This window comes from Rana temporaria, chromosome 4 (assembly GCF_905171775.1).
Source record: "Rana temporaria chromosome 4, aRanTem1.1, whole genome shotgun sequence".
Classification (NCBI taxonomy): domain Eukaryota; kingdom Metazoa; phylum Chordata; class Amphibia; order Anura; family Ranidae; genus Rana; species Rana temporaria.
Genome location: NC_053492.1, coordinates 404,169,583 through 404,192,817, shown reverse-complemented (window position 1 = coordinate 404,192,817; position 23,235 = coordinate 404,169,583). Strand labels below are relative to the sequence as shown.

At 46.6% G+C, this 23,235-nt stretch overlaps 2 protein-coding genes across 9 annotated transcripts in view; one reads left to right on the top strand and one right to left on the bottom strand.

Moving 5' to 3' along the window:
- The window catches only part of AFTPH (aftiphilin), a 94,035-nt gene extending 80,494 nt beyond the window's left edge, over positions 1-13,541 (bottom strand). The window contains exon 1 of one of the 3 annotated variants that reach the window (XM_040351232.1): positions 13,296-13,541. The gene's annotated coding sequence lies outside the window, so the exon portion shown is untranslated. The remainder of the gene's footprint in view (positions 1-13,295) is intronic. The other 2 variants (XM_040351233.1, XM_040351235.1) reach the window with 2 other exon arrangements.
- Positions 13,542-13,583: 42 nt separating this feature from the next.
- SYS1 (SYS1 golgi trafficking protein) lies at positions 13,584-22,849 on the top strand. Of its 6 annotated transcripts, none has more exons than XR_005748750.1 (3): positions 13,584-13,915; positions 18,401-18,449; positions 20,665-20,699. XR_005748750.1 is itself a non-coding variant. In XM_040351237.1 (3 exons), exon 3 carries the CDS (start codon positions 21,806-21,808, stop codon positions 22,280-22,282), a length of 477 nt encoding a protein of 158 aa, XP_040207171.1. In that variant the 5' UTR covers positions 13,622-13,915; positions 18,401-18,449; positions 21,756-21,805; the 3' UTR covers positions 22,283-22,849. The 6 variants fall into 6 exon arrangements, 5 of the variants coding, with proteins under 5 accessions (XP_040207171.1, XP_040207170.1, XP_040207172.1 ...); XM_040351237.1 differs by lacking the exon at positions 20,665-20,699 and adding an exon at positions 21,756-22,849 and having other exon boundaries at positions 13,622-13,915; XM_040351236.1 differs by lacking the exon at positions 20,665-20,699 and adding an exon at positions 21,753-22,849 and having other exon boundaries at positions 13,622-13,915.
- Positions 22,850-23,235: the final 386 nt, after the last annotated feature.

Here is a 23,235-nt window from a genome sequence, read left to right as displayed (position 1 = left end):
TTCCTAAAGATTTTTTAACCGTGTATGGCCAGCATAACACAGAAGGGTGTTTAGAGGCAGAAAAAAAAAAAAAACATTCAGGCTGGGTTCAAACTTATGCGAATTGGATGTGGATGATGGCGAGATACTCTCAATAGGAAATCACGTCTAAAGGGATGCAGACCCTACAGCTTTCCTTATTAGTGCCCTGCAGGTGAAGCAACTGCTTGATAAATAAGAAACCACGCCCATTAGATTACCTTACTGCATGGACACAGACAAACAAGGATTTATTCAGAACAAAAAGGTAGAAATCTGCAACAAAGTTTGGTATAATCCTTGTAATGTACATAGATCACCCAGAGGGGAATGTTTTCTTTTTTCTCAACAAACTCTTTAAAAGGGGTTGTAAACACTCGTGTTTTTTCACCTTAAAGCAGAGTTCCACCCAAAAGTGGAACTTCCTCTTAATCCACTCCTCGCCCCCTTACGTGCCACATTTGGCATGTAATTTTTTTTTGGGGGGGGGGAGTGGGGGCTTCAGGAGGAGTGGGACTTCCTGTCCCACTTCCTCCTTCTGCCGAGGGGCTGCTAAGGCGAGTAGTCAGATCGCCTTTTGGCTGCCCCTCCCTGTAGGCGATCGCCTGGGACACGTGACAGGTCCCAGGCGAACGCCTGTCCAATCGGATGGCGCAGCGACGCTCGTGCATGCGCAGTGGGTGCCCGGCCGTGAAGCCGAAAGCTGTCACGGCCGGGTGCCAAAACTTAGAATGAAGACGCCGGCCGGAGAGGGGGGGGGGAGAGGAGCGGAGTCCTGGCCGGCGCGTCGCTGGAACGTGGAGCAGGTGAGTATGTTTATTAAAAGCCAGCAGCTACACTTTTTGTAGCTGCTGACTTTTAATAAACATAAAAAATGACTGGAACACCCCTTTAACCCCTTAACGCCCGCCGCACGACTATATACGTCCGTAAAATGGCATGGACAGGCAGATGGGCGTATATATACGTCCCTGCCTTCTAGCGGGTGGGGGGTCCGATCGGGACCCCCCCCGCGCTGCATGCGGCGGGCCGATTCCCTCGGGGAGCGATCCGGGACGACGGCGCGGCTATTCGTTATAGCCGCTCTGTCGCGATCGCTCCCCGAGGCTGAAGAACGGGGAGAGCCGTATGTAAACACGGCTTCCCTGTGCTTCACTGTGGCGGCGTTTCGATCGATGACGTCCTTTTTATAAGGGAGACTCGATCGATGACGTCAGTCCTACAGCCACACCCCCCTACAGTTGTAAACACACACTAGGTGAACCCTAACTCCTACAGCGCCCCCTGTGGTTAACTCCCAAACTGCAACTATCATTTTCACAATAAACAATGCAATTTAAATGCATTTTTTGCTGTGAAAATGACAATGGTCCCAAAAATGTGTCAAAATTGTCCGAAGTGTCCGCCATAATGTCGCAGTCACGAAAAAAATCGCTGATCGCCGCCAATAGTAGTAAAAAAAATAATTAATAAAAATGCAATAAAACTATCCCCTATTTTGTAAACGCTATAAATTTTGCGCAAACCAATCGATAAACGCTAATTGCGATTTTTTTTACCAAAAATAGGTAGAAGAATACGTATCGGCCTAAACTGAGGAAAAAAAAAAAATGTTTATATATGTTTTTGGGGGATATTTATTATAGCAAAAAGTAAAACATATTGAATTTTTTTCAAAATTGTCGCTCTATTTTTGTTTATAGCGCAAAAAATAAAAACCGCAGAGGTGATCAAATACCACCAAAAGAAAGCTCTATTTGTGGGGAAAAAAGGACGCCAATTTTGTTTGGGAGCCACGTCGCACGACCGCGCAATTGTCTGTTAAAGCGACGCAGTGCCGAATCGCAAAACCTGGCCTGGGCATTTAGCTGCAAAATGGTCCGGGGCTTAAGTGGTTAATGCATCCTATGCATTAAGGTAAAAAAAACACCTGGCAGTCACAGGCCCCCCAGCCCACCCGTTTAACTTACCTGAGCCCCGAATTCTGCTTGAGGACGCTGTCCCTCTCTCCACTGGGTCCCGTCTCTTGATTGGATAGATTGATAGCAGCCCAGCTATTGGCTCCCACTGCTGACAATCAAATCCAATGACGCGGGCGCCGGGACTGAGTGGACGCCGAATGCTGGATTTGGGAGCTCGCCCATAAGATAACCCCCCGGGAGAGAGCTTCTCCCAGGGGGTTATCTGATGCGGGGAGGAGCCGCGAGAGCCCCCCAGAAGACGATGATCGGGGCCACTCGGTGCAAAACGAACTGCACAGTGGAGGCAAGTATGACATGTTTGTTATTTTTTTTATTAAAATTGAAGCCTTACATCACTTTAAGGTTACTATCCGATTAATCGAAACAATAAATCGGTCAACTAATCGATTATGAACATAATCGTTAGTTGCAGCCCTATTTTAGCTTAAAGTTTTGCAGCAACTCCCCAGCAATCCGATCCCAAGCAGATTTTATCCCATAATTGTTAGCTATTCAAAAAGCCGTACAGTAAGCCTTCTCCTTCTGTCAGCTTATTTCAATACATTTCTGTATAAAGCAGCTACAGATTGGAAGAGTGGAGGCTAGTAAAACACATTAGAAAAGTAGAATACATCTAGCAATGGAACAGAATTGTGGTTGAAAGGAAGTCATTGCGCTTGTATATAAAACCCTCTTCCAGTTGGAATGTAACCGATCACGTTCTTGTACTTTTCCAGTACAGATACTGGAGAACGAACACAGGTTGACTGAATATTTCATACGGAAGGATCAGGTAGCACCTGTCACACCTCTCCTCCATAGTCCTCCCACTCCTAGACAAACAGGTTCAGCCATGCTATGTAAAGACACACAGAGGCAATCAAAGGGGGCTATTTACTAAAGGCAAATCCACTTTGCACTACAAGTGCAAACTACAAAACTACAAGTGCAAACTACAAAACTACAAGTGCAAACTACAAAACTACAAGTGCACTTGGAAGTGCAGTCACTGTAAATCTGAAGGGTAGATCTGAAATGAGGGGAAGCTCTGCTGATTTTATTATCTAATCATGTGCAAGCTAAAATGCTGTTTTTTTATTTACCTTGCATGTCCCCCTCGGATCTACAGCGACTGCACTTCCAAGTGCACTTTCAGTGCAATTTCAAGTGCACTTTGCACATTTAGGGCCAGATCCTCAAACTAATTACGCCGGCGTATCTATGGATACGCCGCGTAATTTCAAAGTTCCCCCGTCGTATCTCTGTTTTGTATCCACAAAACAAGATAAGACGGAATCTGGGCTCGATTCGACAGGCGTACGTCTTAGTACGCCGTCGGATCGTAGGTGCAGATTTACGCTGGCCGCTAGGTGGCGTTTCCGTCGAATTCCGCGTCGAGTATGCAAATTAGCTAGATACGGCGATCCACGAACGTACGTCCGGTGCATTTTTTTACGTCGTTTGCGTTCGGCTTTTTCCGGCGTATAGTTACCCCAGCTATATGAGGCGTATCCTATGGTAAGTAAGGCCGTTGTTCCCGCGTCGAATTTTGAAAATGTTACGTAGTTTGCGTAAGTCGTTCGCGAATAGGGCTTTGCGTAGAATGACGTCACCGTCGTAAGCATTGGCTCGTTCCGGTTTAATTTCGAGCATGCGCACTGGGATACCCCCGCGGACGGCGCATGCGCCGTTCAAAAAAAAAACGTATTTAAAAAAAAAAAAAAAAAAACACGCCCCCATCACATACATTTGAATTGCGCGCTCTACACCGCCTAAGTTACACTACGCCGCTGTAACTTAAGGCGGGAAATCTTTGAGGATACAAGAAAAAAAAAGTAAGTTAAGGCGGCGTAGTGTATCTGAGATACACTACGCCGGACGGAGAGAAGCGCCACGCTTCGTGGATCTGGCCCTTAGTTTGCAGTGGATTTACCTTTAGAAAATAACCCCCAACGTGAAGGTCTAGCAATACTTTTCCTGTTGCAATACAGACTTGCTACACATAAAACCGCTATTATTTTTAAGGAATCAAATCTAGGGGCACATGAGTGTATTGAGCCGTATAATGTAAAACAGAGCCGTATTTCAGCACCTGGGAGCCACAGATATACACAGCTCTGAGTGTAAACATGCATAGGCATGAACGCCCCTTGGCATGAGCGGTCTGCATGTATGCATGTTTATATGCAGAGCCACGTATCCTGTAATAAGCAAAGTCCAGGTGACTAAATACAGACAGATTTTATGTCACAGGGCAGCCATCCTCAACAGGGTTCCTCCTGAGGTCGCAAAGAGTTCCTTGAGCTGATTGACCTCCCAAATAATAGTGTCTGCATAGTCCAAGGACCAACACCACTGGGCAAAGCCAGAAGAATCACAGCCAATGATCTGTTTAGCCATCAGACCCCTTCCACATAAGGCAGGCTCCGCTGGAGTCCACCTACTCAGCAGGGGATCTGTCCACTGATATCACTGAGCAGGTGAACGGCTGGTCCATATCTGCTACGCTCATGCAGAGCGAACAAAGACACAGCACGGACCACCTGTCCGTTTACATCCAACCGCCATCCGATCCGCTAGATGGAAGGGATACATATCCCCATCTGTCTGTTCTTGGCAGATAGGATTGGATGTCAGCGGGTGTAAACGGACACACCCACCACGCCATGGAGCAGACTGGAGGGTCTGTTCTTAGCAGATAGGATTGGATGTTGGCGGGAGTAAACGGACACACCCACCACGCGATAGAGGAGGCTGGAGGGTCTGATCGGGTCCGCATACTGAGAGGCGGACCAGATTGTTGTGCTAGTGTGAAAGGGGCCTAAGGGTGGCAATCTTCTGTGATGCCTCGCACACACGACCGTTTTTTCCAGCAGCCATGAGAGCCTTTGGCCGGGAATCCCGGCCGTGTGTAGGCTCTATCGCAGTTTTCCCTACAGAAAAAAAAAAAAAAAAAGAGAACACGTTTTCTTTCTTTCCACCGGGATTCCCAGCAGACTTTTTCGTAATGGACAAAGCACATTCATCACGCTGTAACCGACTGAAAAGCATGAAGACTGAAAAACGCAAATCGTCTCTCACCAAACTTTTACTAACACAAGGATCAGCAAAAGCAGCCCAAAGGGAGGCGCAGTTTACGTCACCGCGCTTGGGACGGGTGGTATTTGGCCTGAACGTGTTTATGCAAGGCAGGCTTGAGAGTAATCCCATCGGGAAAAAACATTGTTTTTTTTTCTGCCAACAAAAACGGTTGTGTGTACAGGGCATAAGAGGGCATTTTTGCCATTAATCCCTCCATGAATCGGCTTTAATAAGGGATCCCCAAGACATGAAAACTATTTAAAGCGGTTGTATACCCGCAAATAATTTTTTTTTGTTCACCTGAAAGGCAAAAGCCATAATGAGCTAGTATGCACCGCATAGTAGCTCATTATGAAATACTTACCTTAAAACGAGGTGTAGGGAACTTACCTGGTCCTTGCCAAGCAAGATATCATCTTGCCTGGCGTGTCTTCTGGGTATCGCCCCTCCAGCGCTGTGATTGGCTGGAGCGGCGACTTCAAACCGGCTTCCCCGCTGTGCATGCGCCGCGGCAATCAGCGGCGCATTGCGGGGGGAATATCTCCTAAACCGTACAGGTTTAGGAGGTATTCTTTATACCTACAGGTAAGCCTTATTATAGGCTTACCTGTAGGTAAAAGTAAAAAGAAAACAAGTATACAACCACTTTAAACTACTTGCTGACCTGATCGCCGCCATTACTAGTAAAGTAAAAATGCCATAAAAATACCCCCTATTTTGTAAACGCTATAACTTTTGCGCAAACCAATCAATAAACGCTTATTGCGATTTTTTTTACGAAAAATATGTAGAAGAATACGTATCGGCCTAAACTGGGGAAAAAAAGCATTTTTTTATATATTTTTGGGGGATATTTATTATAGCAAAAAGTAAAAAATATTCATTTTTTTCAAAATTGTCGCTCTATTTTTGTTTATAGCGCAAAAAATAAAAACCGCAGAGGTGATCATATACCACCAAAAGAAAGCTATATTTGTGGGGAAAAAAGGACGCCAATTTTGTTTGGGAGCCACGTCGCACAACCGCGCAATTGTCAGTTAAAGCGACGCAGTGCCGAATCGCAAAAAGTGCTCTGGTCTTTGGGCAGCAATATGGTCCAGGGGTTAAGTGGTTAAGGGGCTCCCCAGGCAAAAAAAAAAGGGTTGAGAAAATGTTATTATAGGGCCCAATATACCCATGTGTACAAGACCCAAATATTTAGCTTTGGCCAGATATGAAAACAAAGCAGCAAGCATTCATATAGGATGGATTATCATTTAGGTTATTTATGGTATTAAAAGCTAGCTAGTTCATTTTGGACACGATCAGAAAATCATACAAAAAAATACCGCTTCCGAAGCGATCGTACAATAATCTGATCGTTTGTACACAGTTTTTTTCCGAAATTATCCGAAGAGACATCACATTCAAATTGTTATTCTGTCGTACTTTAGCAACCTCTTACATTTTTCATACGGAGACTGGCATTCAAAAAACAGACGATCATTCGTCCGATAATCTCACCGTGTGTGTCAGGCTTAAGGGGGAGGATAAAAACCTCTGCTGGCCATTTACTGCGATCTCTCTTAGCGATATTTCCCCTCACATCCTATTCTAGTGACAATGATTTCATCAGACAAGAAAAGAGGGAAAACATTTTTTTAGTAGAATAGAGAAAGGCTAGAGCCATAGCCAGCTTAGTATTACTGTGTCCCTGTTACAGACTCTCTCACATCCTGTCCATTGTCATGGCTCGTTTACATTAGCTTCATCCCCTGAAGAGTGATCCATGGCAGATCAATTTTCACAGGGCGTTTGACAGGCAGTGAGGGGGTGTTCTGTTGCCTCCCCACCACCTATTTTAACCCCTAGGACCCCACATTACTGTGCTGCGATTACCACTTGCCTCTCCAGATTATCCAATCAGAGAACGCTTTGCATTTATTAAGAAGTTTGGCTTGCTGCTGTGGTGCAGCCCCATTGGCTTAAATGTTTGACAGCTGATGTCGCCTGTCAATGCCTTATCCTCTGTTACAAAAGTAAAATCAGTCTGTATATGCAGTAAAGCATGCTTGTTATACTCACTGGTGGAACCTAAGGGGTTAATCCCCTGCATTGTGTAAAAAGGCCGATTAATCCAGCATTCTCTGATCCTCCCCTTCCTTTACTGTTCCCAATCCATCTGCTAATAAAACAGAACCCTAGGAGGCACTCTGCACATGCTCAGTTTGGTGTGTATTGCTAGAGATTTTTTTGTTGGGGGGGGGGGGGGTGCACGTGATTAGCGGGGGTCACAAGACATCACGGCTGCAGCATATGAACAGCCTCCTACATTTTACACTTTATGTGGGTGGCAGTTGGTTTTTACCACTACCCAGCTGTCCATGTAAAGAGGCCGAATGGGCTGAATTACAATCAGGAGATATCACTTTCTTCAGGACATTGCAGTGTTTATGCCACACTATGCCAGTTTTTTACTTGCCGTTGGAACCTGCAATGTCCTATGGAGTGTTCTCTGCATAACGCAGCAGCAAACACACTAATACATGAAGCCAGGTCAAAGTCATGTGTCTAGATTCTTTATTCTCCTCCCGACGCGTTTTAAATTTTCCCACCGTTCATTAAAGTGAGAGGTGCTTTGCTTGTTTCACAGTTGGGAATACAGCAAGGACAGGACATTTGTAAAGCGTAATGCAGATCTTTGTAAATGTTCCAGAAGTTTTTTGTTTATATGCGGTAATGCCAGATTGCTATATAAATGGGCCCCTTAGACTACGGAAGTGAGACTAAACTGAGCATGTGCAGGGTGGCTACCCTCACTGTATTATATGACCCCTTAGACTACAGAGTACTCCCCATCAGTACCAACAGTTATCAAATACATTGGGCCAGATTCTCGTAGATCGGCGTATTTTTGTTCTGGCATAGTGTATCCTTTTTACGCTACGCCTCTGCAACTTAGACGGGCAAGTGCTGTATTCTCAAAGCACTTGCTCCTTAAGTTGCGGCGGCGTAGCATAAATAGGCCGGCGTAAGACCACCTAATTCAAATGTGGAACAGGGGGGCGTGTTTTATGTAAATGTTATGTGACCCGACGTGATTGACGTTTTTCACGAACGGCGCATATCCCAGTGTGCATTGATCCAAAGTACGCCGCAAGGACGTATTGGTTTCGACGTGAACGTAAATGACGTCCAGCCCCATTCACAGACGACTTACGCAAAATATTCAAAATTTGACGCGGGAACGACGTCCATACTTAACATTGGTACGCCACCATATAGCAGGGGTAACTTTACCCCGGGAAAAGCCTAACGTAAACGGCATATCTGTACTGCGTCGGCCGGGCGTACGTTTGTGAATTCGCATATCTAGCCGATTTACATATTTCTAGGCGTAAATCAGCGTACACGTCCCTAGCGGCCAGCGTAAATATGCAGTTAAGATCCGACGGCGTAAGAGACTTACGCCGGTCGGATCTAATAGAAATCAATGCGTAACTGATTCTATGAATCAGGCTCATAGATACGACCACGCAACTCAGAGTTACGACGGAGTATCCAGAGATACGCCGTCCTAACGCCGTTGTGAATCCGGGCCATTGTACTTGCTGACAGAACAGCAATAATGTGGAAGGATGTGTTCTAATAATTGTGTAATAATGTCTCCCTCCCCATGACATGAGGGCAAATATTGCACAGTGATCAGCCCTGTACACAGCAGTGAATGTTAGTGCCCTTTTACACGTCCGCAAACATCCGCTTTTTCAGACGGAAGAAAACCCTATTTTTTTTCCGTCTGGCGGAACGGATCGGATGAATACGGACGCACGGTCCGTATTCATCCGATTCCCCATAGGGGAGAGTGGAGGAAAGACAGGGCGGTCTCTGCACAGTGTGCGGGGACCGCCCTGTCCGCCGACAGCTCAGCGGGGATTTACGGATGATCCCCGCTGAGCCAACGGACACACTGGGAACGTATCCCAGTGCGCATGCTCCTAATCACGTCGCAAATAGTCAATGCTTTCGACATGAACGTAATTTACGCAAAGCCCTATTCGCAAACGACTTACGCAAACGACGCAAAATTCAACGCTGTCCCGACGTCCATACTTAACATTGGATACGCCTCATATAGCAGGAGTAACCTTACTCTGGAAAAAGCCTAACGTAAACGACGTAAAAAAATGTGCCGGGCAGACGTACGTTTCTGAATTGGCGTATCTAGCTCTTTTGCATACTCTACGCCGAAATCGACGGAAGCGCCACCTAGCGACCAGCGTAAATATGCACCCTAAGATACGACGGCGTAGGAGACTTACACCACTCGTAGCTTAGCCTAATTTAAGCGTATCTGTTATGCAGAATTCGTAGCCATGCACACACATGCACACACACCCACATGGATGCCAAATTGGGAGCAGCAGCTGTACTCATGCAGCCACTGCATCCCAATAGACATCAATGAATAGCCTGCATGGGGATGCATGAACACCTGTACAGGTAAACACCGCCCTCGCTCAGCGTCCGCCAGAAACACAGTAAACCGGGCCAGTTCCAGAACACAGAACACGGTTCTTGCTGTAAACACAGACGCCGCTGAATGTCTTTGGGTGCTTTCAGCTTTAGCAAACAATTCCACACTTCCAGGTGAGTTTCCAAATTAGCGCCAAACACATCTGGACCCATGTACTTCAATTCCCATGTGACAGAACACATACAGTCTGCATAACAAAACTCTGACAATGGGAATCTGTAGAGGAACTACAAGCCCCAGCATGCAATGATGTTGATTGCTAGCGAATTTACACCCAGAAGATAAAAGGTCCAGCCCTTATAAACAGTAGCTCATAGCTGTAGTATTATTATTATTATTATTTTCAAACCCAAAGAGTTTCAAATTGCAAGTTGCAGCAATTTAGTAGTTGGCCTTATGCCTCGTACACCTGATCAGATTTTCGTACGACGCATCATTCGCATTTTGTGCATAAAACCAATATCGAATACAACGTGCTCTATGAAATGTACGATTTTTGTCGTACGATTCTGGGAAAACCTTCCGGCGTGCGTAGCTACGCATCTGAAATTATGTCAAATACATGTGACCCCTTCTGGTTCATTTTCCGATCATGCGTGGTGTTTGTCTATCGATTTTTAGCGGATGCACACTGTACTGATTAAACGATTGTCTTATGATGGGCTATTGTCCGAGCAAAGTTTTTGTGTTTGGCCCTTTCGGATTTTGTTGGGCGGACTGTCGTGATCAGCTGTCGAAAGCTGTGCACTAACGATCAGATTATCGAACGATCAATCCGAAAGCGATTTTTATCATCCGATAATTTGATTGTGTGTACGAGGCATTGGGTCCCTTCCACATGGGCCGATTGCGGTTTTAATTATCAGGGGATATGTCTGCTGAGAGAAGAGGCCGGGTGACAGATCTATAAAAGCGGAGCGAACGTATACACAGCCTGCTCGGCACTATGGGCAGCTGGATGTAAACAAACCCGCTGTCTGCTTACATCCAACTGCCCTCCAATCTGGTTCAGCCAGACGGAGGGGGAACAGATCCCCCTCCATTTTTTTTTTTTTTTGCCGGATCGGAGGTAACCAAGTGTAAATGGACACATGTCTACGACTGCCCTCCAATCTGATTCAGCCAGACGGAGGGGAACGGATCGGAGGTAACCAGGTGCGGATGGACACAAGTCTATTTACATACGACTGCCCATAGAGGATAATGGAGGATTCGCCTGAAAAAGGATGGCCAGACCCGATTGGATCTCCAACTTGAAAAGGTCCTAACAGAACTAGGATCTCCAGTTAGAATTCCAACCAGGACGCCATCTACATGGAATCTGAGTGTTGTCTGGGTACTCCGGTTTCCTCCCACACTCCAAAGATATGCTGGGAAGTTAAAGGGCTCCTGTCTAAATGTGCTTAGGGCGTTTGGGAAGAGTTTTTAAAGTTATTAAAGTGCCGTTAACACTCGTGAAACGCGTCAAACAGGCATTGATGCTGAAGGTAAACTTGTCCAGGCTCAGTACTATAAGCAAATGTGAACAAGACCCAACTCTTAGCTTGTCTCTAACAAACTTCCAATTCACCTCTGAATGACTCGGACCTCCTTCCCTCGCCAACTACAAACTCCTCCTTCCCTCGCCAACTACAAACTCTTCCCTCGCCAACTACAAACTCCTCCTTCCCTCGCCAACTACAAACTCTTCCCTCGCCAACTACAAACTCCTCCTTCCCTCGCCCAACTACAAACTTCCCCTTCCCTCGCCAACTACCAACTCCTCCTTCCCTCGCCAACTACCAACTCCTCCTTCCCTCGCCAACTACCAACTCCTCCTTCCCTCGCCAACTACCAACTCCTCCTTCCCTCGCCAACTACCAACTCCCCCTTCCCTCGCCAACTACCAACTCCCCCTTCCCTCGCCAACTACCAACTCCCCCTTCCCTCGCCAACTACCAACTCCCCCTTCCCTCGCCAACTACCAACTCCCCCTTCCCTCGCCAACTACCAACTCCCCCTTCCCTCGCCAACTACAAACTCCCCCTTCCCTCGCCAACTACAAACTCCCCCTTCCCTCGCCAACTACAAACTCCCCCTTCCCTCGCCAACTACAAACTCCCCCTTCCCTCGCCAACTACAAACTCCCCCTTCCCTCGCCAACTACAAACTCCCCCTTCCCTCGCCAACTACCAACTCCCCCTTTCCACGCCAACTACCAACTCATCCTTCCCTCGCCAACTACAAACTCCTCCTTCCCTCGCCAACTACAAACTCCTCCTTCCCTCGCCAACTACAAACTCCTCCTTCCCTCGCCAACTACAAACTCCTCCTTCCCTCGCCAACTACAAACTCCTCCTTCCCTCGCCAACTACAAACTCCTCCTTCCTTTGCCAACTACAAACTCCTCCTTCCCTCGCCAACTACAAACTCCCCCTTCCCTCGCCAACTACCAACTCCTCCTTTCCACGCCAACTACAAACTCCCCTTTCCCTCGCCAACTACCAACTCCTCCTTTCCACGCCAACTACCAACTCATCCTTCCCTCGCCAACTACAAACTCCTCCTTCCTTTGCCAACTACAAACTCCTCCTTCCTTTGCCAACTACAAACTCCTCCTTCCCTCGCCAACTACAAACTCCTCCTTCCCTCGCCAACTACAAACTCCTCCTTCCCTCGCCAACTACAAACTCCTCCTTCCTTTGCCAACTACAAACTCCTCCTTCCTTTGCCAACTACAAACTCCTCCTTCCCTCGCCAACTACAAACTCCTCCTTCCCTCGCCAACTACAAACTGCTCCTTCCCTCGCCAACTACCAACTCCTCCTTTCCACGCCAACTACAAACTGCTCCTTCCCTCGCCAACTACCAACTCCTCCTTTCCACGCCAACTACAAACTCCTCCTTCCCTCGCCCAACTACAAACTCCTCCTTCCCTCGCCCAACTACAAACTCCTCCTTCCCTCGCCAACTACGAAATCCTTCTTCCCTCGCCAACTACCAACTCCTTCCCTAGCCAACTAGAAACTTTTTCCTTATCCAACTCCGAACTGGTGCTTTTGTTTAGTTTTTAACTCCAATGAGTTGTGGGATGGGCTACTCCTGACCTGCAGCTCATATAAACAAGTGACCTGACCTGCAGCTCATGTAAACAAAGGCGTGAGGAGTGACCTGACCTGCAGCTCATGTAAACAAAGGCGTGAGGAGTGACCTGACCTGCAGCTCAATAGGAAAAATAAAACGTGAATTGAGAGTCCGGCAGACGGCTGATCTCATCTAGTGACTTCTGACAGAGCGATCTCCACACCTGTCGCCCTCCACACCTGTAAACAGGCGGCATGGAGGAGGTGTGACCGGCTCCAGGAAGTGGCCATGGCCTGTTCCCGGTCACAGACTCGGCCAATCAGGAAGGAAGGATAATGACAAGTCGGTGACTCCCGTATTCCTCTCCTGCCGATCCCTTTAAATGACAATCAGAGATGGCTGTGCCCTGGCTCTGACAGACACAAGTTTAGTGTGGGATCTATTCCTCCCCCTGTGTATGATGTACAGCCCCTCCCCCGATGTCTGATGGTGTATGGGATACTCTGCACCGATCTGATCGCATGTAACCCCTTCCTCATCCAGCTGCTCGGTGATCTGTCCTGCTTTGCAGTCTCACTGCTGGGACTTGTAGTTTCTTAGCTTTCCCCTTCTGGGGAAGACACACACACACACAGAGGCCGGCCTGTGCTCCTCACCTTGTCCCCTTCTCCCGGGCCGCACAGCTCGGGGGTACCGCTCATGTCGCTCCCTCGGGTGTCTCCGAACTGCCGGTCAGTGCGGGGATTTCCACTTCCTAATCTTCCAGGTAACCCCGGGCTGACGGAAGAGTCCACAACACACAACCTCCTCCCCCTCCTCCTCCCGGATCCGCCTTCCCGGCATCCACCGCGGCCGGCCGTGCGAGCTGGAAGGAGAAATCGCTGCGCAGGCGAAGGCGGAAGTGGAGGCAAAGAAGGGCGGAAGAAGAGCAGCTGTCAGGAGCGCTTGCCAGTCTCCAGGACACCTGACGTTAGCGGCTGGCGTCACTTCCGCGTATGCGGACTCCGCTCAGGGTTTACACAGAGTGTATCAAATGGGGGGAATTGTAGTCCTATGACTCGTGCTTCCTGTCACGTTATAAAAATGGGTTGTAATATAATACATTCACTGAAGTGACAGAGACTAACGGGTGAAGGTGGCGTCATATCCGGGACATCTTCCCCGTGGCAGATCAGCAGGCCGGAAGTGACGCATAGCCGGGACGGTATGATGCCTGGGTTAGCTGAGGGCTGCTGTTGGTGACAGGGGAGATCCGGGCGGACGTAGTGACAATGCGGTAAGCTCCAGAGAGGGCGCAGGCGGCATGGTAAGGGGCGGGGCTTTCTCCGACTCCTGTGCCGACTGCTGGCCGGGCCTGACCACCTGTTGAGCATCACAAGTCCCAACACAGGCAGTTCTCTTCTCCTCTACCAGAGCCGTGAGTGGGGTCGTCTGCCTGTTATCAGGCCGGTGTAGTGATGTGCGGGTCATGACTGTCACAGGGGGGAGATGGAGGAATATGAGACATGACAACCCTGATCAGAGGAGGGGTGCCCCCCCCCCCTGCCTAGTGCTGCCTGATCAGAGGAGGGATTCCCCCCCTACCTAGTGCTGCCTGATCAGAGGAGGGGTGCCCCCCGCCTGGTGCTGCCTGATCAGAGGGGTGCCCCCCCCCCCCCGCCAGTGCTGCCTGATTAGATGAGGGGTGCCCCCCTGCCTAGTTCTGCCTGATTAGATGAGGGGTGCCCCCCTGCCTAGTTCTGCCTGATTAGATGAGGGGTGCCCCCCCTGCCTAGTGCTGCCTGATTAGATGAGGGGTGCCCCCCCTGCCTAGTGCTGCCTGATTAGATGAGGGGTGCCCCCCCTGCCTAGTGCTGCCTGATTAGAGGAGGGGTGCCCCCCTGCCTAGTTCTGCCTGATTAGATGAGGGGTGCCCCCCCTGCCTAGTGCTGCCTGATTAGATGAGGGGTGCCTCCCTGCCCAGTGCTGCCTGATTAGATGAGGGGTGTCCCCTGCCTAGTGCTGCCTGATTAGATGAGGGGTGCCCCCCTGCCTAGTGCTGCCTGATTAGATGAGGGGTGCCTCCCTGCCCAGTGCTGCCTGATTAGATGAGGGGTGCCCCCCTGCCTAGTGCTGCCTGATTAGATGAGGGGTGCCCCCCTGCCTAGTGCTGCCTGATTAGATGAGGGGTGCCCCCCTGCCTAGTGCTGCCTGATTAGATGAGGGGTGCCCCCCCCTGCCCAGTGCTGCCTGATCAGAGGAGGGGTGCCCCCCTGCCCAGTGCTGCCTGATCAGAGGAGGGGTGCCCCAATTCAGGGTACATTGGTTCACACATCTGCCTTCAGTTTAGTTTACAAAGGTTTTCAGTTCAGTTGTTTACATCCGTGTTCTTTTCTTTTTGTTGAAGAAACCAATCCTAGGTGACCAAGGTATACAATTCACCCGGAAAGTATTCACAGCTCTTCACTTTTCCTCATTTTGTTATGTTACTGCCTTTTTCCAAAAGGGATTAAATTTATTATTTTCCTCCATTTTATAAACGATCCTTCATAATGACTGTGTGAAGAAGTTTGTTTGAATTTTTTTCAAGTTTATTACAATTGAAAATATCCCATGTACATAAGAATTCACAGCCTTTGTCATGACACTCACAATTGAGCTCAGGTGCATCCTGTTTCCACTGATCATCCTTGAGCTGTTTCTACAACTTGATTGGAGTCCACCTGTGGTAAATTCAGTTGATTGGACTTGATTTGGAAAGGCACACGTGTGTGTGTGTGTGTGTGTGTGTGTGTGTATGTACCGTGTATGTATGGGTGCGCGATATACACCGATACCCGCTTTCCTGCGCCGACATATACCGAGCGCAGTACACTCGGGTATAGTCGGCCAGTCTCGGCTTCTTCCGCGGTCACGTCCTGGACGTACAGGACGTGAGCGCGACAGTTGCCGAGCCTGCCCGAGTGTACTGCGCTCGGTATATGCTGGCGCAGTATTCAAAACTCGGCGCGGGAAGGACACCGGACCCGCCGAAGAGGACTCCGGACCCGCCGCAGAAGGACGCCGGACCCGCCAAAGAGGACACCCGAAGCCGCAGAAGGACGCCGGACCCGACGCACAAGACACCAAAACTGTAAGTACAAAAATAACTTTTTTCCACAGGATTGGGGGTCACTTTAGGGGTGCGCGGTATACGCAGGAGCGCGTTATACCGCGATAAATACGGTATATAAGGTCCCACAGTTGACATGTGCATGTCAATGCGCAAACCAAGTCTTGAAGTCCAAGGATTTGTCTGTAGACCTCTGAGACAGGATTGTATTGAGGCACACATCGGGGAAGTGTACAGAAACATTTCTGCAGCATTGAAGGTCCCAATGAGCACAGTGGCCTCCATCATCTGTCAATGGAAGAAGTTTGGAACCACCAGGACTCTTCCTAGAGTGGGCCACCCAGCCAAACTGAGTGATCGGGGGAGGAGGGGCTTGACCAAGAACCCGATGGTCACTTTAACAGAGCTTCTGTGTTTATCTGTGGAGAGGGGAGAACCTTCTAGAACAACCATCTCTGTAGCGCTCGACCAATCAGACTTGTATTGTAGAGTGACCAGGTGAAAGCCACTCCTCCAGTAAAAGGCACATGACAGCCCACCTGGAGTTTGCCAAAAAGCACCTGAAGGGCTCTGACCATGAGAAACAAAATTTTCTGGTCTAATGAAACAGATTGAACTCTTTGGCCTGAATGGCAAGTGTCATGGCTGGAGGAAACCAGGCACCACTTATCACCTCAATACCATCCCTACAGTGAAGCATGGTGGTGGTGGCAGCATCATGCTGTGGGGATGTTTTTCAGTGTCAGAACCTGGGAAGCTAGTCAGGATAGAGGGAAAGATGAATGCAGCAATGTACAGAGACCTAATCTGCTCCAGAGAGCTCTGGACCTCAGACTGGGGTGAAGGTTCATCTACCAACAGGACAACGACCCTAAGCACACAGTCAAGATAACGAATGAGTGGTTACGGGACATATCTGTGAATGTCCTTGAGTGGCCCAGACTTGAACATATCTGGGGAGATCTGAAATGGCTGTGCGCTGACGCTCCCCATCCAGCCTGATGGAGCTTGAGAGGTCCTGCAAAGAAAAATGGGAGAAACTGCCCAAAAATAGGTGTGCCGAGCTGGTAGCATCATACTCAAAATACTTGAGGCTGTAATTGGTGCCAAAGGAGCTTCAACAAAGTATTGAGCAAAGGCTGTGAATACTTATGTATATGGGATTTCTTTTATTTATTTTTTATTTTTTTTATACATTTGCAAAGATTTCAAACAAACTTTTTACATTGTCATTATGGGGTATTGTTTGTAGAATTTTTGAGGGAAAATTATGAATTTGGGAAAAGTGAAGCGATGTGAATACTTTCCGTATGCAACAATTTAAAAGAAAAAAAAAATTTCTTGCCTAAAAACCGATGTAAATGGATGGCACCGGCTCAGATCTGAATGCATGTAGAAGGGCACAGCTTTCATTTATAAAATGGACCTGAACAAACGTGGATGTGGGCAGATGATGATCATCCCTTTACATCCACACGCCCGTAAGAATAAATTACTTTAACCTTTTCAACCAAAGGCATAACAAATAAAAAATGGACGCCCATGTGAAAGGGCCATAAATGTTCCCTGCCTTCCCCCTGGATTCTATAACCATATACCTTCCTTTTAGTCTTATCAAGTTGGCGCTCATGTATAGCCATCTACTGTACCTATGTGTAGTGGCATAGAACACGATGAACTGCTTTTGTGGTAATGACCCAATGCAGATGCCCCCTCTCCTACCCTGAACATTGGATCTCCCTAATCCTCTACTGTGCAATTGTGGTGTTCTCTCTCTCTCTTTTTTTTTTTTTTTTTTTTTTTTTTATGCTTGGAATTTGATTCATCCCCTTCCTGCCCAGGCCAATTTATAGCTTTCAGCGCTGTCACTTTCACCTATATGAAATTATAATTTTTTGGAGGCAGAGCTTTCTTTTGGTGGTATTTAACCCCTTCCCGACCAGCCGCCACAGTTTTACTGCGACAGGTTGTCTCCCTTGAGCAAAACAACGTTATCTTGCGTTGCTTCGCCTTTTGGCCACTAGGGGGCGCGCGCCGCCGGAGGCGATGCGAGTGCCCGTCGGGCACCCGCGATTGCTCATCAGAGCGAGAACCAGAATCTGTGTGTGTGTGTGTGTGTGTGTGTGTGTGTGTGTATGTGTGTGTATATAAACACAGATCCCGGCCCTCTCATGGGTGAGGAGACTGAGAGCCGGTTCACACACAGGCGGCACGACTTTAGGGGCGACTCGGCAAGGCGATCTCAAGGCGACTTGAGAGGCAACTTGCAAAATGACTTCAGTATTGAAGTCAATGCAAGTCGCCCCCAAAGTTGTACAGGAACCTTTTTCGAAGTCGGAGCGACTTGCGTCGCTCCTATTAGAACGGTTCCATTGACTACTGTGGATCGCGACTTGTCAGGTGGCTGAGTCGCCTGACAGGTCGCCCCTGTGTGAACCGGCTCTTATTGTGTGTTCATACAAAGTGTCTGTCTCTCCTCTCTCTCCCCCTGTGCTTGTTTATAATTTAGGCTTTGAGTTTTTTATTTTTTTTTATTTTGTGTTTGTTTGTGTTTCTTATGTGTGTAGCTTTTTTGGTGTGTATTTGTATGCTTTATACACAATGACTATCTGTTTTCATAGTTTAGATTACTTGGCACATTTATGTTTTTTTTGTCTTTTTTATTTATAGGTCTGTTACATGTGTTCCAGATATGTTGGGAAGATAAGATTCAAGGCTGGTGAGTTGCTGTTTAAAACCGCAAATGTTTCTATTTCCACTTCAGGCAGTGACAGTTGTAACAGATGAAGTAACATTTTATACAATTAATACAGTGAGGGGGGAAAAAGTATTTGCTCCCCTGCTTATTTTGTAAGTTTGTCCACGGACAAAAAAAGTGATTACTGTAATTATTGGCGTATAACACTCACTGTTTTACCCTGAAATAGAGGGTAAACTGTGCCTGCTTGTTATACGTAGGGGGCGATGGAAAGTTTTCTTTTTTTCTTGAAACTTCCCTCTTAAAGTTGGGGTGCGTGTTATACACTGATAATTACGGTAGTCTATCATTTTAATGGAGGTTTATTGTAACAGTGAGTGACAAAATAACAAAAATATCAAATTTTAATCGTAACATTTGTGCCATGCCATGAATGATGATTGTCATAGTTGCTCTCAACCAGACTCTCAAGTTTCAAATGGTTGATCTCATAACGGATCACATGTGCAGCACCATGGCAACTTTGAATGAAACCGAGGCTAAGATGGCAGCTTCCATCGCTGTAAAAGAGAGGAGGATTTAGTTCCGCTTTAAATGTACAGATTACTAAAGACAGGGTTGCTGGTTGTCTTGCACGATGGCAATTCCACCTGAAGAAGCGTTTTTCACCACAAAACATGTAGAGGACCATAAATCAAGTTCTGACATCCTTTGCCCTTAAATTGTCCCTAATTGGTATTATCACTAAGAGCTAACAAGCACTAATGCACAGCTGTAACTGTTGTTTTATTCCTATATATGGATACGCATATTGTTTTTTTAATGCAATTGTATAAAGTATGTATATATGTGTGTGTATGTATATATGTATGTGTGTGTGTGTGTGTGTGTGTGTGTGTGTGTATATGTATGTATGTGTGTGTGTGTGTGTGTGTGTGTGTATATATACATACATACATACATACATACATACATACATACGTAGATTCAGGTAGCCTTGCGCATTTTTTGCGTAGGCGCAAATAGCAGGGGCAGCCTTACGCGAAAACCGCCGTACGGAAACGACGTAAACTGCGTACGCAGGGCTCGCGTAACGTTGTGAATCGGCGTTAGTATGCAATTTGCATACTATACCCCGGGGATATGCAATTAGCGGACCTCCAGCTGTTGCAGAACTACAATTCCCATGAGGCATAGCAAGACTGCCAGCCACAAGCATGACACCCAGGGTCAGAGGCATGATGGGACTTGTAGTTTTGCAACAGCTGGAGATCCGCTAATTGCATATCCCTGCTATATGCTGAGCACAACGGGAACGCCACCTAGCGGCCATCGCAAGAATGCAGCCTAAGATATGCGGGCATAAGAGCCTTATGCCGCGCATATCTTAGGCTGCAGTCGGCGTAACGAGGTTCCTGAATCAGGAGCATTCGTTACGCCGGGGCAAGTAAGCAATTGCGCTGTGTAACTATGGTTACACAGGCGCAATTGCTTCTTGAATCCAGGCCATTACATTTTCCTTGTTGTCAGGTGCATGTTAGGGGCAGCCCGGGCTTTCCCTTTCAAAGATGGACATGATGGAGGTGGAGGGGTTTAAAAAATAAATTCATAAATGCAAGCACCCTCATGCACTCTGCGGGGGTCTCCGGCACTTAATAGGGCTGACATTTCTTGTGTTCTGCCAAAATTAAGCTAAGAAGGGGTTGGGTTGTTGAGTATCTAGTTGTCTAACCTTGCTCCTTTTAGGTCGCTAGTTTTATCATGAAATGCTTCAGTTATGTTACTAGTGAGCATTGGCTGGTCCAAAGGGGGTGTGTGTATGTATTTTTATTTTTTCCCCAAGCCCAATATTCCAAATTACTGCATTTTTTCAGAATATCATATATCCCTGGTTATCCGCGTTCATTTGTGTTCCAACCATTAAAGTTAAATCGGTTGTTTGCACCAAGGTGGTCCAAATGACCTATTTCCTTCACAAACATGTGCAGTGGCCATCGGCATGTGGGTTTGATTTACTGAAACTGGTGCAGCTCTGCATAGTAACCAAACGGCTTCCATTATTGTCAAAGCTTCATTGAACAAGCAGAAGTTAGAAGCTGATTGGTTACAATGCACAGCTGCTCTAGACTCCAGTTTTAGTAAATCTCTCCCTGTGTGTAGCTGGGGAAAAAATTGATTTGAATCGAGTTGGGAGGTCAAATCGATTTTATATATTTGTTATTTTTTTTTTCCATAGGACTGGCGCTCTGCGGACTAGGCCGAAGCCGTGGCCTCGTCTAAAAACTCCTGCCCACAGCTCCTTAGGACCGGCGCGGTGTCCATCAGAAAAAAAAATTGAAACGTAAATCTTTTTTTTTTTTTTAATCACAGATTTTTTGGGGGGGCCAAAATCACCCAGCTCTAGCTACATGCCGTATACAGGGCTGATTTGTGGCAGTGAGATGGGGAATTCCTGTCCCGCTCCTGAAACAAAATTGGTCAGGGTGAGTGCTATTCACAGGAGGCTTTGTATTTTCTGGATGAATTCAAAGCTTTCTGTGATTGGCTGAGGTGGAGATGATGATTATGTCATCTGCCCACCTTTCCTGAGCCAATCAGAGAAAGGCTTGTATTCATCCAGAAATTATAAAGGCTCCTGTAAATGGCTGAGCAGCACTCAGCTTGACTTTGTTTTTTGTTTCGGGAGCAGAAAAATAACCCCCCCCCCCCCCCCTTGTGCTGGGACACATCGCTGTATACTGTATGTAGCTGAGGCTAGTTCATACAGCACTGCCAGCTGTTGCACGTTTTGGCAAAGGAAATTATTTGTTTGGACTTGCCTGGTTCCAAAAGTTCCCTAAAATAAAGTTAGGCTTTACCTTGTAATTACATACTCCAAACAGTGTGAATGGGTCATACAAAGCTGTATGTATTTATTTTAATCCTTCATTGAATCCATGCTTTAGTTTGCTGGGAAATCACTTGAGAAAAAATTTACTTCCTGGAATCATCTGCCCTTAGCTCAGACAGGAGGGTGTGCTTAGCACAGCAAACCCCTCCTGAAGAATTCTGGGATGTATGATATAATTTGCCTAGGCATGAAAACCAGGAAGTAACTGTAGAGGGAAAAAAAAAAGTTTAAAACAAGTATTTTTATTTATTTATTTATTTATATATATATATATATATATATATATATATATATATATATATATATATACTTTCCTATCTATCTACTAATTCTAGGATTACAAACAATGTTCTGCTTTCATTTATTTTACTTAATGCATTCTCAGATTTTTTTTTTCAAACTTTTATTATGTCCATTTCTCCTCTCGTCCTCAGCAGTACTTGTCCCTAGATGCTCGTCTGTGTGTGACCGCTAAAAGAACGTCATCATGATTATGGCTGGACAGTTCCGCAGCTACGTCTGGGATCCCATCTTGATCTCCTCCCAGATAGTGCTGATGCAGTTCATCTACTACACCTCGCTGGGCCTTTGGATCGCCTCCGTGGACTTGCTGATTCGCTATAGTCCGTCACTTGATCAGATCTTTAGTTATGAGAGCTTGGGATTTTCTTCAGTACATGGGAGAGTCTCTATGATGGCTTTCATTCTGAACTCCTTAACATGTGCCCTGGGCCTACTGTACTTTATCCGCAGAGGAAAGCAGTGCTTAGACTTTACTGTGACTGTTCACCTCTTTCACTTCTTTGGATGTTGGATTTATAACGCTCAGCTGCCCAGCACTATCACGTGGTGGCTACTGAACATTGTGTGCATTGGCTTAATGGCAGTAATCGGGGAGTACCTCTGCCTGCGGACTGAACTCAATGAGATTCCTCTAAACTCGGCTCCTAAATCGAATGTGTAGACTTTCTGGATCCTGCATATGTCTTTATTGTTGACACAATTCAGTATTCCTTCTCCACACTGTTAGATTTCCTAACGGTTCCTGGAGTCTGTTCAAAATCAGTCTATAAGGTACAGAACAACCAAGTATACAAGCTTTGAGCAAGTATACAATGCTATTATTTTAAATCTTCAAAATTTGCACACATACACTTTTTTTTTTTTTTTTTTTTTTTTTTTTTTTATTGTTTCGGCTACTGCCATCATGGGTTCATCCTTGGTGCGTTCATAAATAAAATACCACGGGTTAGGAAAGCGGACATTTTTGACAATTAATGTTCATTATAGCAAATATCCATATATGAGAACTTAAAAATGTTGTTCTTTTCACATTTTTAGTTCGCAGAATGTTTGATCGGAGAGCAGGTTTATTGTATGCAGGATTTTCACTGATTGCGGAATTCCCAAACCTTGTGAGAAATTTTTCTGACCATTGACATTCAGTTATTTGAAACAAAGGAAATGATATACACTGTGATTGGCACTGTACAAACTAAGATAGCTTGATATTGTAAAGCTTTTTTTTTTTCTTTCTTTTTATTTACAGCTCAAAAACTCTGAAAGATGGCAGGCTAATGCCCCGTACACACGGTCGGAATTTCCGACAAGAAAAGTCCGATGTGAGCTTTTGGTCGGAAATTCTGACCATGTGTGTAGGCTCCATCTGACTTTTCAAAAACTTGAGAGCTGGTTCTCAAATTTTCCGACTGAAAAAATTCCAATCGGAAATTCGGATCGTCTGTAGCAATTCTGACGCATGCTCGGAAACCATTGGAAGCATTGAACTTTGTTTTCTCGGCTCGTCGTGGTGTTGTATGTCACCGCGGTCGACAGTTCAGAGTTTGTGTGACTGTGTGTATGCAAGCCAGGCTTGAGCGGAATTCCGTCGTGAAAAAACACCCAGGGTTTTTTCGA